Below are 15086 nucleotides of genomic sequence, written 5' to 3' on the forward strand. Positions count from 1 at the left end.
CACTTCTCCGTGCAAGCTGTTGTATTTTTCACCATGCTGAGATTCATAGTGGCGCCGAATATTGTATTCCTTAAGCACCGAAACTTGCTGCATGCACACCAGGCACACGGGTTTACCATTCACCTCCGTGAACAGATAGGAAGACGTCCATTTTTCTTGAAAAATCCGACATTTCACTGAAGAGGGTGCCAGAGTCAACAGAAAAAGCAGGTAAAGCGCGCAGTGCGCCCTATGTGTGTGTGTTGTTGTTGTAAAGCGGACGTAGTAGAGAACACCATGAGAACGTTAAAGGGGGAAGTGTGGGCGTGGATTGCATATAAATGAACGGGTATGTGCGTTATGCAGAACATCGTTGTTTTAACAACCCTGAAAATGGCGAAGAGACACGCTTATGAAGCACAGTTTAACTTTAAACTGAAGGCCATCAGCGGAGGAACATGGAAATCGAGCAGCCGCGAGAGAACTTGGTTCGCAAGTGGAGGAAGCTGGAAAACGAGCTCCGACAGGTGAAGAAGACGCAGCTGAGTTTCCGCGGACATAAGGCGAGGTGGCCCGAGTTGGAGGAAAGAACGAGTGGGAGAAGCGTTTCGACGGTCACCATTCGACTAAAAGCAGTAACGCTAGCAGAAGAAATGAAAATTGAACATTTCCGCTGGACATCGGTGTGAACCGGCCGTTCAAAGTAAGGCTGCGAGCGGCGTGGGAGCGATGGATGACCGATGGAGACCACAGTTTCACTAAGAGTGGAAGGCAGCGCCGGGCGAGTTACGCCACAATTTGCAAAAGCCGGCATCATTTCCAAGTAGCCGCACGGCTCCGACAGTGAAGAAAATGAACCTGGTATGTTTGTTAGTACTTTGTAATCAATACTTAAATAAAGCACAACCAAACTCAGTTTTGCTCCAGCTCTATTTTTAAATACGCACACTTGTGTGTGTGTGTTGTTGTAATGCAGACACCATGAGAACGATAAAGGGGGAAGTGTGGGCATGGAACCCGTGCCCTATGAGCAGGTGCGCCTTATGTGTGTGTTAAATGCAGTAATGGCACACATAACTGAGACTGCGCCTTTTAGTACGGTGCGCCTTTTGGTCGTGAAAATACGGTTATTCATTTTTTTTTTTTTTTTTTTTTTTTTCTTAAAAAAAAAAAAAATTCTTTAATAATGCATATTTATCCCGCGGGGTAAATATGCATCCCGCAGGGGTGTCAAACGTACGGCCCACGGGCCGTACGTTTGACACCCCTGCTCCAGAGGGTCATCACCACTGCCAAGAAAATGATTGGCTGCCCTCTCCCATCCCTGGAAGACATCTATAACACCCGCTGCCTCAGGAGAGCCCACAACAGCCTTAGGGACTCCTCACACCCCGGTCATCACCTCTTCAAACTTCTGCCATCAGGTAGGCGTTTCAGGGCAATAAAGACAAAAACAAGCAGACTTAAAAGCAGTTTCTACCCAAGAGCTGTTGTTGCCCTGAACGCCTCAAACACCAACAAACACTGAGCTGGTGTTTTATCCCTTCTGTCTTGTAAATACTCTCTGGGGACTGTACAGTTTATGTTTTTAAGATGTTATGTCCTGCACTATTCTATTTATTTTTGCTGTTTTACAGATTTTTGATTTTATGTTATTTGCACTAATTATCTTTGCACTTTCTGTTGTTTGCACTGTTTCTTTATGAGAGCTGCTATTTTTAATTTTATTGTGCTTCTGTAAGAGGAGCAGTATTAGCATATGCGCTAATAAGCATACACACCAGAATTAGCACATGTACTGATTAGCATAATGTAAAATTTGCTTACACTGCAATTAGCATATGCACTACGCATTCATGAGAGTCTACATCTGATCACAGTCTAAACAGTTACGATTGCGCATAGCGCCACCTGCTGGAAACAGGAAGTGAGATGTACATGCACTGTTCTGGCTGAAACTTTACACGTTGCATAAGTCCACATCTGATCATAGCCATAAGATGGTTACAACCCTCGGTTATAGTTCCACCTGCTGGAAACAGGAGGTACGGTCTACAAGATTAGAGTGTCGCTGCTTTTCAAAATAAAAGCCCCAAAACCCTTGAAAATAAAAGTCCTTGTTTGTTTAAACCATCCAACTGTATATTTTAATGAGTTAAATGGGCCAGAGGTCATGATTGGGCCGAACCCGATGGGTCAGAGTGCAAGGTCCCAACAAAGTCTGCTTTCAGTTTAATTATTTTTATTGTTTTACTGTATTTTATTGTTTTATTGTTTGCTCTTTTTTAGTTTTAGATCTATTTAGTCTTTTTATGTTAAGTACTTTGGTTTCAGCTGCTTTTGTTTTTGCTTTTGACTTGACATTTTTCATTCAGTTTGGTTCTTGGCCCATTTCATTTGTGAAATTGCATTATTCGGAAAATGAGCAGGAGTTTAGAAATGTTTTTAATTACATTACTACATATATAAAGGGTGGGAGAAATAACATTCTCATAATGACTGTTAAAGCACAAAAATTACCATTGAAAAAATAAAGGAAATTTTTTTTTCCCATTTCTCCTTATAGATGTACAAGAAGTTTGAGATTTTTCATATTTTTAACTTCATTCAGTAGGTCATGTTAAGTGAATCTAATTCTAAATATCCTTTTCTAAATTTTATTAAAATAAAATATATCAATTAAATATGTTTGGAAAAAAATAATCCTAAAGTCTAAACATTTCTTTGCAAAAGCTGAGGACTCCCATTGTAATGTTGTAACTTTAAATTGAACATTATATCATTTTCAAGCTTTGAAGCTATCAAGCTTTTTTTCTCAAAAATATCATGTTTTATTTGTGATTGAGGGATCTTTGTGTTCCCTGTCAAGCTTTGTTATATTATAATAATTCATTTATTGATTTATGAGTCCCTTATTTGTCCCCAAAAGGGAAATTTCTTTTCTGAATTTGCCCATTGGTAGGTAGCGACTGGAGGCCCAGGAACTTGCTCAGGGGGGAGCCAGTGGGGGTTGAGGGTCATTCCCTGGGAGTTCTGGTGGGGGCCAGTTATCAAATGAAGACTTTGTCAGCTTTGCATCTTGACAGATCGATTTCTTGGCAATCCAGAATAAAACATCAGATATGTCAGCCTCTCTGTTGTGGGAAACTTTAAAAGCATTTTTTCGGGGAAAGATAATCTCCTTTTGTATATATGAGGAAAAAACATGGAAAATTTTGACTTCAATATCATATTTAAATTTGATGTTCCTTATCTATCAGTGAAGGAATGGCAAATAATATGTTAACTGAGCTGCAACGCTATATCCGCACCGGTTACAAGAAACACCTGCAGGAAGCTCTTGCTTAGGGAGTCACCATGTCCTTGAGATAAGAACGACTGGAACATCCCAGACACATGAGTTTCCCCCTCTCGCTTCTCTGGGTAAAACAACACACACACACACACAGTTTCATCATGGATGGGACGTCCAATCTCAGTTGGTAACAACCGGTCAACAAAATTGACCGGTTGCGAAAAGACCAACCCAATGTCGGGGCGAGGCCTATGTCCTGAGGGAAAATTGTGATCCCGGGAAGTTCTACACACTTTTTGGGGTGTCTTCCTCTGTGAGTCCAGCGCTGTTCATTGCATTTGGCTATCTTTACTTGGATGAAGGGTTAGACTTATCTCGCTGTCTTGAGACTTTTTTAAACAACCAAGTTCAGGATCAAAGCCAGGAGGAACCAGCTGGCCCAAGGCCGGGTTCTAACATCAGTTGAGTTCAGAGCCCCAGCAAGGGTGGCGTCTCAATTCCTTTTTGTGGTCTTTATAGTCCTTTTCAGCTTCTTAACTGCTTTATTTTAATGCCGACGCTTAGTTAAGAATGAGCTACATGCTACATTTTTGTTTTAGACATTGTGGCTCTGTGATTCCACTGGACTATTGGTGCTTCACTCTGGACCAGCAAAGAGCTGGTGCTCGCTAAACATTAGTTTAGAGATCCTGAACTGGTTTGAGTGATGGAAACACAAAGAACAAGTGCTAGTGGTAGAGCTAGTGTTGAAGCTGATCCAGGGACCAAAAACTACAGTACCCATTAAGAACTCCAGCTCTAGCTCCGAACTTGCACTGGAACCAGCTTGGTAAAAAAAAAGGAACAATAGAAAGCCCCCCACATGGTATTTGAACCCAGACCTTCTTACTGTCAGGCGAGAGTGCTAACTACTGCACCACTCTGCGTTTCTTATATTTCTTATGTTTCTTATGTTTCTTATGTCTTCCAGACTCTGTCCATGTTGTCTTCTCTGGCGATGAACCTTGGCTCTCTTTGCCAGGAGCTACGGATCCATCTGAACCACTGGTCCTGCCTCATCTCCAGAGTCCAGTCAGATACGTGTCTGAGACTTGCTCTTGTTCATCAAACGGGGCTTTTGATGGAGATCCGACAGAACCTGGACTCCCTCAGTTTGCAGGCTCTGGTGTTGATGGAGCATTGTGTTTACTTCGTCCTGTCTGCCGTAGCTCGTATGGACTTAGACACTGTACCACCAAAGGTTCTAGAGGATATTTTAACAGGTACAGACCTGTATAACCAAGCAGTGGAAGAACAGAGGACACAGCAGCGTGCCTTCCATCTCAGGACCGCAGTGTTACAGCAGGCACATTGTCACAGGTCGGCCTTTCATCATACAAAGAGTCAAATTCTTCACCCGTCTGCTTTCTCAGTGCACGAGCTGCTGAGGATTTTAGCTGTGCATCATGCAGATATGGCAGCCAGACAGCTGTATCAGTGGGTGTCTGAACAGAGCTCTGAGACCTGTCATAAGGCCTGTGTGGTCAGGCTCGGCTGTGGTGTCTCCTCATATCGATCCGATGTGAGCTGGGAACAGCAGGCCTTCCATTTTCTTTCTCCACTGTGCTCCATCAACAACCTCTCTCTACAGTCGTCTTTATGCCAAACATGCACTGAGGCTCATCCATTTAGCATCTCCGACCTTCACTCTGACTGTAGTACATTAAAAAAGTGTCCTGTGTTAGCCACACCAACTTCTGTCCAACAAACAGAGAGAGGAGACCAAACACACCCGTGCCTGGCTGATACATATCAGTCTCTGCTCAGCTCCAGCAGTGTGGAAGTTCAGAATCCTGTTAAACAACAGAGAAAGACCTCTGTACCTCCTCCATCCACTGACTGCCAGGTCTCAGCCCCACTTCATTCACAGGCTTGCAGAGTGCAACAGCTCTCTGTGGAAATAATGTTTCAGCTGTTGATCTCCTCCATTAACCGATCATCTCACAGATGTACAACAGAAGTTCCACCTGAACTTTACGCTACAGGAACTGCTGATGCTATGAGTTCTGACTCTCCAGTGAAAAATATGACTGGCTCCCTAGATTGGACGAGAGTGAGTTCAAAACTGAACAAGGACGAGAATGTCGAAAGAAGGAAACAGGAATGGCTGGAAACAGAAGCAACTGGGTCTGAATGTGAGGACAGGTAAGATCTTCACTGCCACGCTTTTCCACCAAAAAGAACCAGGTGCTAGTTCACGGCTGGTGCCAGGGCCAGTTCTTACATGCACATCGCCAAAGAACCTTTCGTTTTTCCATTGTCAACGGAGCCAATTGAGAGCCACGTCACTCCAAAATGTTGTATGTTACTGATTTCCACCAATGCAGTGTGCATACAGGTACGAGGAGACGGACTGTATTCATCGTTTTCGTCCGGGTCGCTCTATCTAGTTTGGCCTGAACCTCGGATGCAGACCAAAGAGCGAGAAAACATTGCGTCTCCTCGTCGCTGTATTTGTGTTTTTTCACGTCCTTCTTGCTGTGTACGGAGCCCTGGAGTGGCAATTGGAAAAATTCTAAATCATCTTGTCTGGCCACGGCGGTGGGAGCTCTGCACTGTGGTTCACTGACCGTTCTGTGGGCTCCTGACCGACTGCTTTGGCAGGCCCCCCATAGCTGTAGGCTGTGGCACCTCTCGACGTGGTCGGCCCCTTAGGATAGTGTTTTCTCTCCTGGCTCATCAGTGCCTGGCCAGTCTTACATCACTTTTTATATTTTGATACGGGCAGTTGGGGTTGGTGGTGTGTGTGTGTGTGTGTGTGTGTGTGTGTGTGTGTGTGTGTGTGTGTGTGTGTGTGTGTGTGTGTGTGTGTGTGTGTGTGTGTGTGTGTGTGTGTGTGTGTGTGTGTGTGTGTGTGTGTGTGTGTGTGTGTGTGTGTGTGGTCGTGTGTGTGGTCGTGTGTGTGGTCGTGTGTGGTTGTGGTTGTGTGTGGTTGTGTGTGTGGTCGTGTGCTACAATTGCATGAAGAGTGCTATATAAATAAAGTTCAATTTGATTTGAGAAAGAGGAGGAATAAATAATTTACCTGCAAGGTTCAAGCATATCCTCCAGCTTTTGTAGTATGGCAAGCAACCGATCAGTCAACATGGCAAGTCTGCTGTTTTACTGCACAGAATTACTTCTGTGGTAGTTAAATTCAACTTTGCAAAATGTGCAAATGACTTTCGCTTTCTCCAAGAGCTATCTCGCAACTTTTTAAAGTGAAACGTTCCACCTGATATCCCGTCCCCCATTGTTACGCCGTATTCTGCTGCTCTCTAGTCAGGGTGACTCGGTGCAGCTGAACCTGCTGTTCTCGTGACCAAAGGTTAGGGAGTGAAAAATCCCAGAAGTAAACAAAACTGTGTTAATTGCGTTTTAAGATTTCAAGTACAAATGTTACACAGCAGAGCCTAAAACAACATTTGCCCCACACACATTGAAGTACTAAGAATGAACAGCTCAATAAGTGACTACTTTCATACATATAAGACATAAACGTACATTACATAAATGCAAACATGGCATACAACACAAACACAGAAGGATAGGAGTAAGGAGAGCGACGAAACCCTCTTGCTTTTCAAATTTCCTTTCCAGTCTCCAGGTTGTAAGGGCATTCTGTGGAAGTTTTCTTTTTTAGACTAACCAATTTTCTAGAAATATATAAGATATTTCAAAGAACAATAGGGGTCACTGAGAAAGCCTCCTTTGGCCACTGCCAAAAATAACTGCACAAACATGCAATTTTGTAACATTGTCTGGTACCCCAAAACCTATCTCCTCCAGGAGGCGTTGTAAGTGACAAGTTTTAATCTGGTCTGCTTATTCTTCCAAAGAAAAGATGAGAGAGAGCTATTAAGAATAGATAGTGCGTGTTGAGAGAGCAGGGATCGTTTAAACTAGGTACAGCAAACGTGGGAGTATACTCATCTTGTAAAGATTCACTGTTTAAGAGACAGAGGCAAAACTGTCCATCTTGCAAGGTCTTCTTTAACCCTGTGGATCAGGAGCACAAAGTTTACTTTATACAGACCATGAATTGATGGAGTAATTTATATGCATAAATAGATAAACCAGATGATGCCTCATTTATAAAACTTGCATACACACAAAACGGGTCCTGAAAGATGCGTACGCCACTTCCCATGCAAAGTTTGTGATCTGATAAAATAAACTTAGCGGGAGAATGTGCGTACCGGTACGCAAACTTTGAACCTTGCGCAGACACAGTTTGGAGACAGAGGAATCTGGCAGCACTGATTGTGAGGTGGTGAATTGAATTCAGATTCATCTCATACGTTTATTATCTTCAAATATCAGACTTACAGATCCACGTAATCATAAACAGCCAAGCTGCAGTGGTATAGATGTTTCTTTAGTGGAACATTACTACTGAATCAGCAGCACCATGGTCATATGTCATATTTTCATCTTCAAATGATACCGAGCGGTGGATGGAACTGATTGATTATCAATTGTGACAAAGTGCGCCCTTTATCCTTCTCTTGTGGGCTCCTCTTGCCTGGGGGGGAATCCTTTCTGCATTCTCCGTCTGGTACTTTCTGGGCAGGGGCGTGGGTCTCTGGGGTGGTTTGCTGGGGCCTCCCCCGGTCTAGGGGGCTGTCAGCTGCCGGGGTGGAAGTGTTGCTGCAGGCCCCCCCACAATTGTTCCAGCCACACCCAGTGTACAAACACACACACACATTCTCACTCCTCACGTGATGTGTTGCTGATGTCGCTTGTTTTCTGCCATCGTTAGTTCAACTATCAAAATCATGTTCTTCTTTTGTTGTTGCTTCTTTGTTAATTTATGTTCCTGCTTGAAAATCATGTGACTGTCTAGACAGAGCTGCTCAGGCTGGTTTAATCTAACAACAGTTGGAAAGTATTTGGATCAGTGTGATAACCGTAAATAATATATAGGACTAACTCTGAGCGTTCCCCCCCGGTCATGTATGGCAGCCATGCCAACTTCTAATAAAGGCAGCAACAGGAGGAGACTGCAGGTCTCTTCCTGTTGCGAAAGCAAAAACTGTTTTGACACCGGAAGGCTCTCAATCACATAATATTGTTTGCCCAAGCTGCCGAACAGGACAAGGGAGGAAAAGAAAAAGAAAGATGTGCGTACGCACGGTTTTATAGATCCGAATTTCTTTGGGCACACGCCATTTTCAGCTTTTGGGCACACGTACATTTTTAGTAGGAATCATACACAAGGTTTTATAAATGAGGCCCTAGCAGAATTGGGGGACCAGGACAGTTCAGGGGTCAAGGGCATCACCTCAGATTTAAAATATTAATCTCATAGCCTGAAAACCGAGTGAATTCACTAATCATATCCACTGCCCTGGCTACAGAAGTTTTGATGTTACTCAGAAACAATAAGACATCATCACAATACAAGGAGATTTTAGTGTACAGGCCCAGGGTCTATGCCTGACACTAAAGGGTCCTTCCTAAAGGCCCACACTTAGGGTTCAAAAGCAAGGGCGAAATGCAGTGGTTATGTAGTACATCTCTGTCTGCACCCACGCCTCAAATTGAAAACAGGAGACTTAAAACCAATTGTGAAAACTGAGGCATGAGGAGCAGCATAAAGCAGAGATATCCACTAATAACATTATCACCCAAGTTGAATTTATGAAGAACCTCCGATAAGTAAGACCATTTAATCCTGTCCAAGGCCTTCTCTCCATCTTGGGAGATCACAAGCGTCTTTGTAAAGCATCTTTGAGTCTGCGAGAAAAAAGTGCTTTACCACATATGCAGCGAGAAAGAGTATGTACTGGTGTACAAAAGATGGCGGTGCCTTTGGGTCAGTGGTTACACAGACTGGGTGGAGGTCTGTGACCCCTTTTTTTGTACCATTGAGAACCTGTTCGAGGTTAACATGGGGAGCCCTGTTGATGGTTTGGGTTGTGAAAATTAGGAGAGCGGTGTCATGCAGGTCGTCACTGGTGGGGGACGATGGCAGGTTGTCAATGACAGGAGCCATCAGTTTAAGATTGTGAAATGAACTGTCAGTTAACATCTCTAATGGAGGAAATGCGGTCACTTTAATGTGACCCTATTTCAGATTTTGGGCCTGCGGGTTGGCTGAATGATCGTTCAGCTCAAGAAGAGATGTGTCACAGATCGTTAGGTCAAGATCTGGACTGTGAAGCGAGGAGGCGCATGAACCAGGGACCTTGGTTAAGGTCTAAAGTGACTCTGCTGAAAATGAGCGGTGGTTAGGAACTTTGAGCAAGTCGGCGCCAGTGGCAGATTTTTCTAACCAGGGCGCCAAAGGTGCCTCAGGAACCGAGGTTCCATTCATGTGTGCACCCCCCACGATGTGGTGGGTGTACCAAGAAGTACTCAGGTACAAAGAACTCACGTCCTTCAGTGACAAGAGTAAAGAGTGGTGTGCTTGAAATGGGTCTTGGCTCGTCGCCTGCAGCAGTTGCTGGCTGTCAACGAGCCTTGAGGTGGATCGGCTTGGGTTGAACTTTGGAAGAGACCCCAGTATTGGTTGGGAACCTCTGGACTGGATGTTAGCGACTCTGCTGTTTGAAGCTGGGTGGCCTGGTTCTGGGCCAAGGTGAGTCGGGCTGGTGACTTCGGACCAGAGGCGCCTTTGGTGGCAGGCAATCTGCACAGCCAGTCGGTTCAGGAGGTCCTGACCAATAAGCAGTTCCTGTGTGTTCAGAGCAGTGACGTAGATGGGATGCGTAACTGATATTAGGCCGTAAGGTGAACCCTGTTATCGTTTCATCTCGCTCCGACGTCTGCGAACTACACAATCTTTAGCTCATAAAAAAGAACGACTTCTGTTAAGTATACAACCAAAAGTTCGTCGCAAAAAAACCTGCCGATTATTTACGGCGAGGCATTTCATGTCGAACTAGATTCTTCAGAGCGTAATAAGATTGTGGTGGCACGGCTCGTCACGTGATCGTGCTAGACCAATCGCGTAGCTCCATTATGACAACAGCCCGGAACATGGCGACGTCGATAGCTTTATTCAACATCACCCACATAGAGGAATTCTATTATTTTATTTTATGTATCATCCTTGTTGTACCTATTGCTGACTTATTTTTATTTATTTATTCTTCCTACTACAACAGTAGTGTTATTATTTTGTTATTTTCAAGCTGTATTCGATATATTGCTGTATTGTTGTGCTGTCCCTTTGTACTTGATGTGCTGTTGCACAGGAACGTATACCTTGTTCGTTTTGTAAAATTTATTCAATAAAAAAAAAACAAATATATATATATATAGAGAGAGAGAGAGGAATTCTACCAAAAGTCTTCTAAAGCGGGTCAAATGGATACTAAACAGTGCTTTATACATAACCGCCTCCAAGAAGAACAATGAGACAAATAGACAATAAGGTGAAATTTTAATGTTCATGTCGTTTTGATCAATAAAGGGCAATAATTGTAGATCAATGACAAGGACCATTCATTTATTAATTCCTTCATTTATTCACTCATAACTAAATACAAAAATGATTAAGCATAAAATAATCTGCATGGAAAACATATATACATATTTACAATATATATAACAGCATACGAAAATGAATGCTAATGTTACCAATGTAATCAATGCAATAGCCTACAATTCTCAGACAATTGCCAACATGCTAGTCCTCACTGTCAGTGTCAGGACAGTTGTCATCTTCCCTCTCCTCGATTTCTTTTGTATTTGAGCAGTGGCAACACCTGCATAAGTCTGTGCAACAGAGTCCTGCAGAGACACATGAACATCTGCCCGTCTCACAGGCACTCTCTTTGCAACTGCAATGTATCACATGCAAAACACTGTCAGGGGCTGGATTTCTTGTCATCCATGTGACTTGTAGGTTTCCATTTTCCAGATGCCAACCATGTCCAGCGGGTGATGGAGCACCTATCTTTTGCTTGACACAAGACCTCATGATTGCAGCCTGATAATTTGCCCTTTTGCAGTGCTGATGGAGGGCATCACTTGTAGGGGGAATAGATAATTCTGGCAAGGCCGATGATGCCATACAGAAAGCCTTGTACCTGGCCTCATTGACATTTTCAGCAGCTGGCTGATCATACAGGTGGCATACATATTTGCAAAGTTGTGCTAAAGTTGAGTGGTCCAAGTTAAAGTCAGAACCCAGATTTTTAAAAGCCTTAAGGTACTCATCTTTCACACATGCCACAGAAAATGTCTTTCTTTTTCCTTTACCATAAAAGGCACTTGTGGAGTCACACCCAGTGAACGTATGTATCCCAATCAAGGATGAACACACACTGGGTCCGAGAGCTGATGACACCTTGGTAATGTCAATGATGCGTGTCCTGTTGCCCGTCCCTGTGAAAAAATATAAGCTGCATGGTAAATTTGTCTGCAGACTTACAGCAATGACTGCCACATCAGTGTCAGGGCTCTTAATGATGACAGTTGTATGGACCTGTGCAGCATGTTGTGCATGTAAAAACACCCTTGTGTCACATTCTTCATGATCACATTGCAGGTCTTCAACGGCACAAACAGACTGTACACCCTCCATTACAGTCACACAGTGACATTGATCTCGATGTGATATGTACAAGCTGAGGTTTTTGCCCACTCCTCTAAGGTCTGCATTTGTCCATGCAACATACAAGAATTCAACAAGTGCTTCTTTGTTTGTTCCTTCAGAGAGAAACTTTTTCCACTGGGTTGGGGTCCTCTGATCCGGGCCATAGATTTGCATGCGCTGTGATCCTCCATCAGCTCTGCGTGACCGTTCTAAATTTTTGATGCTTATCTGTGGGTATTGGTCAGTGACAAAGTCAATGCGTGTACACTTGTGCTGCAAAGCAAGTTGGACTATGTACTGCAGTATGGTCTCTGCAAGCTCTCCAAATGTACCTGGTCGGGATCGAATAGCTTGAATGACAGCCATGCCATCAAAAAGAATGGCACCATCTGCTGGAACACTGTCAACTAAGCAGTCTCCTCCTTTGCTCTCTAATAAATCCATTAGAGCTGATTTGTTTGTTTTAGCAAGTGAACCATCAGCACTGGCTAAAGGATAAGAAACAGTGCCCAGGGAGTAAGACAGAATTTCCCTCATTTCTATCTTTCTGCTTTGACCTAGGATGAGGAGCCTGGAAAACAGCTTCTTGTCAGCACGCAAAATCACCTCCTTGCCTGCTTCAGATTTCTTTTTTGCCTTACCCTGGTCACTGAAGGTCTTCAGTTTTTGTGACTTTATGGGTGAAAATATGTCAACTGAATTAGACGACAATCTCTGTTCCATAAACTCCTTCACAGCATGCTCATCCTTTTCTGATGCTCCAAGCAAATCTTTTGTGACGTCTTCTGCTGCTACTTTTCCTGAGCTAACACACACGATACTCTCTTGGTATGTATCAAAAGGGTTCAGCATGGAATCAATGGTGGAAATGATTCTGCAGACAGCCTTTTCATCAGCATCAATCCGTGTTCTGTCAAGGTCTTTTCGTGTGCGTACTTCAGGAGATATTCCTGCCATGGACTCACATTGTCTTGCTATAGCAGCCCTTTCATGTTGTGACAATATCCAGCGATACACGGCAGATCGATTCTGTGTTATGCCTGTCCAGCCACCTTTCGTCTTGGCATCTCTGTTGCAGGTTTGCTCAATAGCCTGGTCACAGGCAATGGAGGCAAACCCATGAGCACTTTGTCGCTGGACAGTCCACTGGCCTTTCTCACTAATCTCTCTGTGGCAAGAGGGATGTGTAATTGGCAAATTCACCATCTCCAGCCAGTATGGAGGTAGGTAACGAGCATAATTGACACGATCATAGGCAAAAAACCATGGCATCATTAGCCGGACCGTTGAGAGGTGAAGCTGCCAGTTTGACTCACGTGTTGCACGCACAAACAGTAGGAGTAGCTGCATCATATCAATGTAGGAACTCCAGAAAGCAAAAGTTGGATTTTCTGAGCTTTTCCTCTTCACAAAGTCAGCGTATTTCAAACACATGGTACTAAACCTCTGATCTGTGCTCAAAACATCCAATAGCTGGTCTGGAAAAGCACGTTTCATCTCAGTCATGACATCCATGTACTCAGCTCTCTCTTGTGGTGGCAAGGAGTCCAGGAAGGTGATAAATCTGATACGCTGCAGACTCTCGTACAGAAGTTTGTGAGCCCTCATGCTGCGATTGTAGTGATGACCATTGATCACCCCATTGATGGATCCTGGGGCAACAACTTCAGATTCGATGAGAATATCTTGAAGCCCTGCATCTCCAAATCGTTTACCTAAAACACTCAGGTAGGACATGCATGTATGGAATTCACCGAGTCGAATCACTAAACGCTGTGTGAAGTCATCATTCTTCCAGCGGATTTGCTGTGCTTTGGCATATATAGCTTGGTCAAACACTAAAACTATGTGATCCAGTTCTAGCTGGTCAGCAATCTGGACACTTCGCTTCAGGATCGTGTTGACTGTTGACATCTCTGTTGGTGAGGCCTCAATGACTGGAAGATAATACAATGCTGACTTTTGCAGAGTGTTTTCACCTTGGAGCAGCGTATGGAACCCTGTCCAGCTTGGGATTGCACCTCCATCCACAAATGAGGACTTCACGAAAACATACGCCAATTCAGCTTGTGCAGCAGAGTGGGTGTCCATTCTGCATGTCTCTGCCTCCATTGGTTGACACAAGTTGTGTGGGCCTTGCCTTTTGGACTGATGGTATGGCTCTATAGGGATCTGGGGGGGAGCTTTGAATGAGGAAACTCCCTTTCTCAGTGGCTGTCGGGTGGCTGTGGACATAGTCTCGTTGGCACAACTCTGGAGCATAATTCCGTTTGTATGATGAGTAGTTCCACGGCCTGACAGAGTCTCCTCGCCAAAGTCAATGTTATCCCACACAAGTGTTGTGGGTGCCCTCTTTGAAAAGCCCTATGGCACTTTGTCACTGCCCTCTATTAGTGTCAGTTGGGCAAGGCTAGTGTCTAGACTCAACACTGTGTCCCATGATGCACAATGTCCCAGTTTGTTAAGCAGTGACACAATGCGTGATGAACCTGTTAAATGTCGAACAGTTAAACCTAAACACAAGGACTTAGGTGTCTGCTTACGGCCCTTGGAAGCAAGGTACACAATGTCCTGACAAATCGACAACACTTTTAAATGCAAGTCATCAGCAATGTTGACAAAATGTTCCAGTGTTGGCTCCTCAGTGGCACCTATAATCCAGCTAACTAAGTTGTAGAGTTCAAGGGGAACAACAGCTTGCGCTTCAGTGACATTTAAATCTCCTGCAGTGGGAGGCCATGGGCACGACATGCCAGGAGTGTCACTTAGCAGTCTTTTTAACTGTAGCGCTGCTGTATACAGTGTCCTTGTGTCCTCTGATGTTTGGAACTTTGTTTTCATTTTCTCAGTCTCGCTGTACGTCTGACTCATCTCGCTAGACTGTGTAGTTTCAGCACCTGATGGATAAGGGAGCATGTCCAAAAGTGTTTCTGTTGACAGAGTCTCAGCAAAAACCAGTTTAGAGATGTTACGCTTGGTGGGGGTGTGAAACACAAGCTGGGGGAAATCACGGCACAGTCTCCTCTTCAGTGTATCCTGTCTGCAACACAACACAACAAAACATCAACAATTACACCCGAGTACCATCAAAAACATAGGCAAAAGGTGGACTTCATGATGGTTGTGGCTGGTAAAGTCATTTTCACAAAACAACACAGAGTGGTATAGGGGATACTAAACATTACAGGCTGTAACAGATTTCACACCAAAGACGGCCAAGAAAAGCACACATCCCAAACCACACCA

General features: G+C 44.0%; 1 protein-coding gene across 2 annotated transcripts in view; it reads left to right on the plus strand.

Moving 5' to 3' along the window:
• ccdc142 (coiled-coil domain containing 142) overlaps positions 1-15086 on the plus strand; it is a 76213-nt gene that overhangs the window by 31724 nt on the left and 29403 nt on the right. For both annotated transcript variants that reach the window (XM_080466386.1, XM_080466385.1), the window contains exon 5: positions 4245-5458. In XM_080466386.1, coding sequence (XP_080322512.1) covers positions 4245-5458 — 1214 coding nt within the window. The remainder of the gene's footprint in view (positions 1-4244; positions 5459-15086) is intronic.

This window comes from Lipophrys pholis, assembly GCF_963383615.2.
Source record: "Lipophrys pholis genome assembly, chromosome: 6".
Lineage (NCBI taxonomy): Eukaryota > Metazoa > Chordata > Actinopteri > Blenniiformes > Blenniidae > Lipophrys > Lipophrys pholis.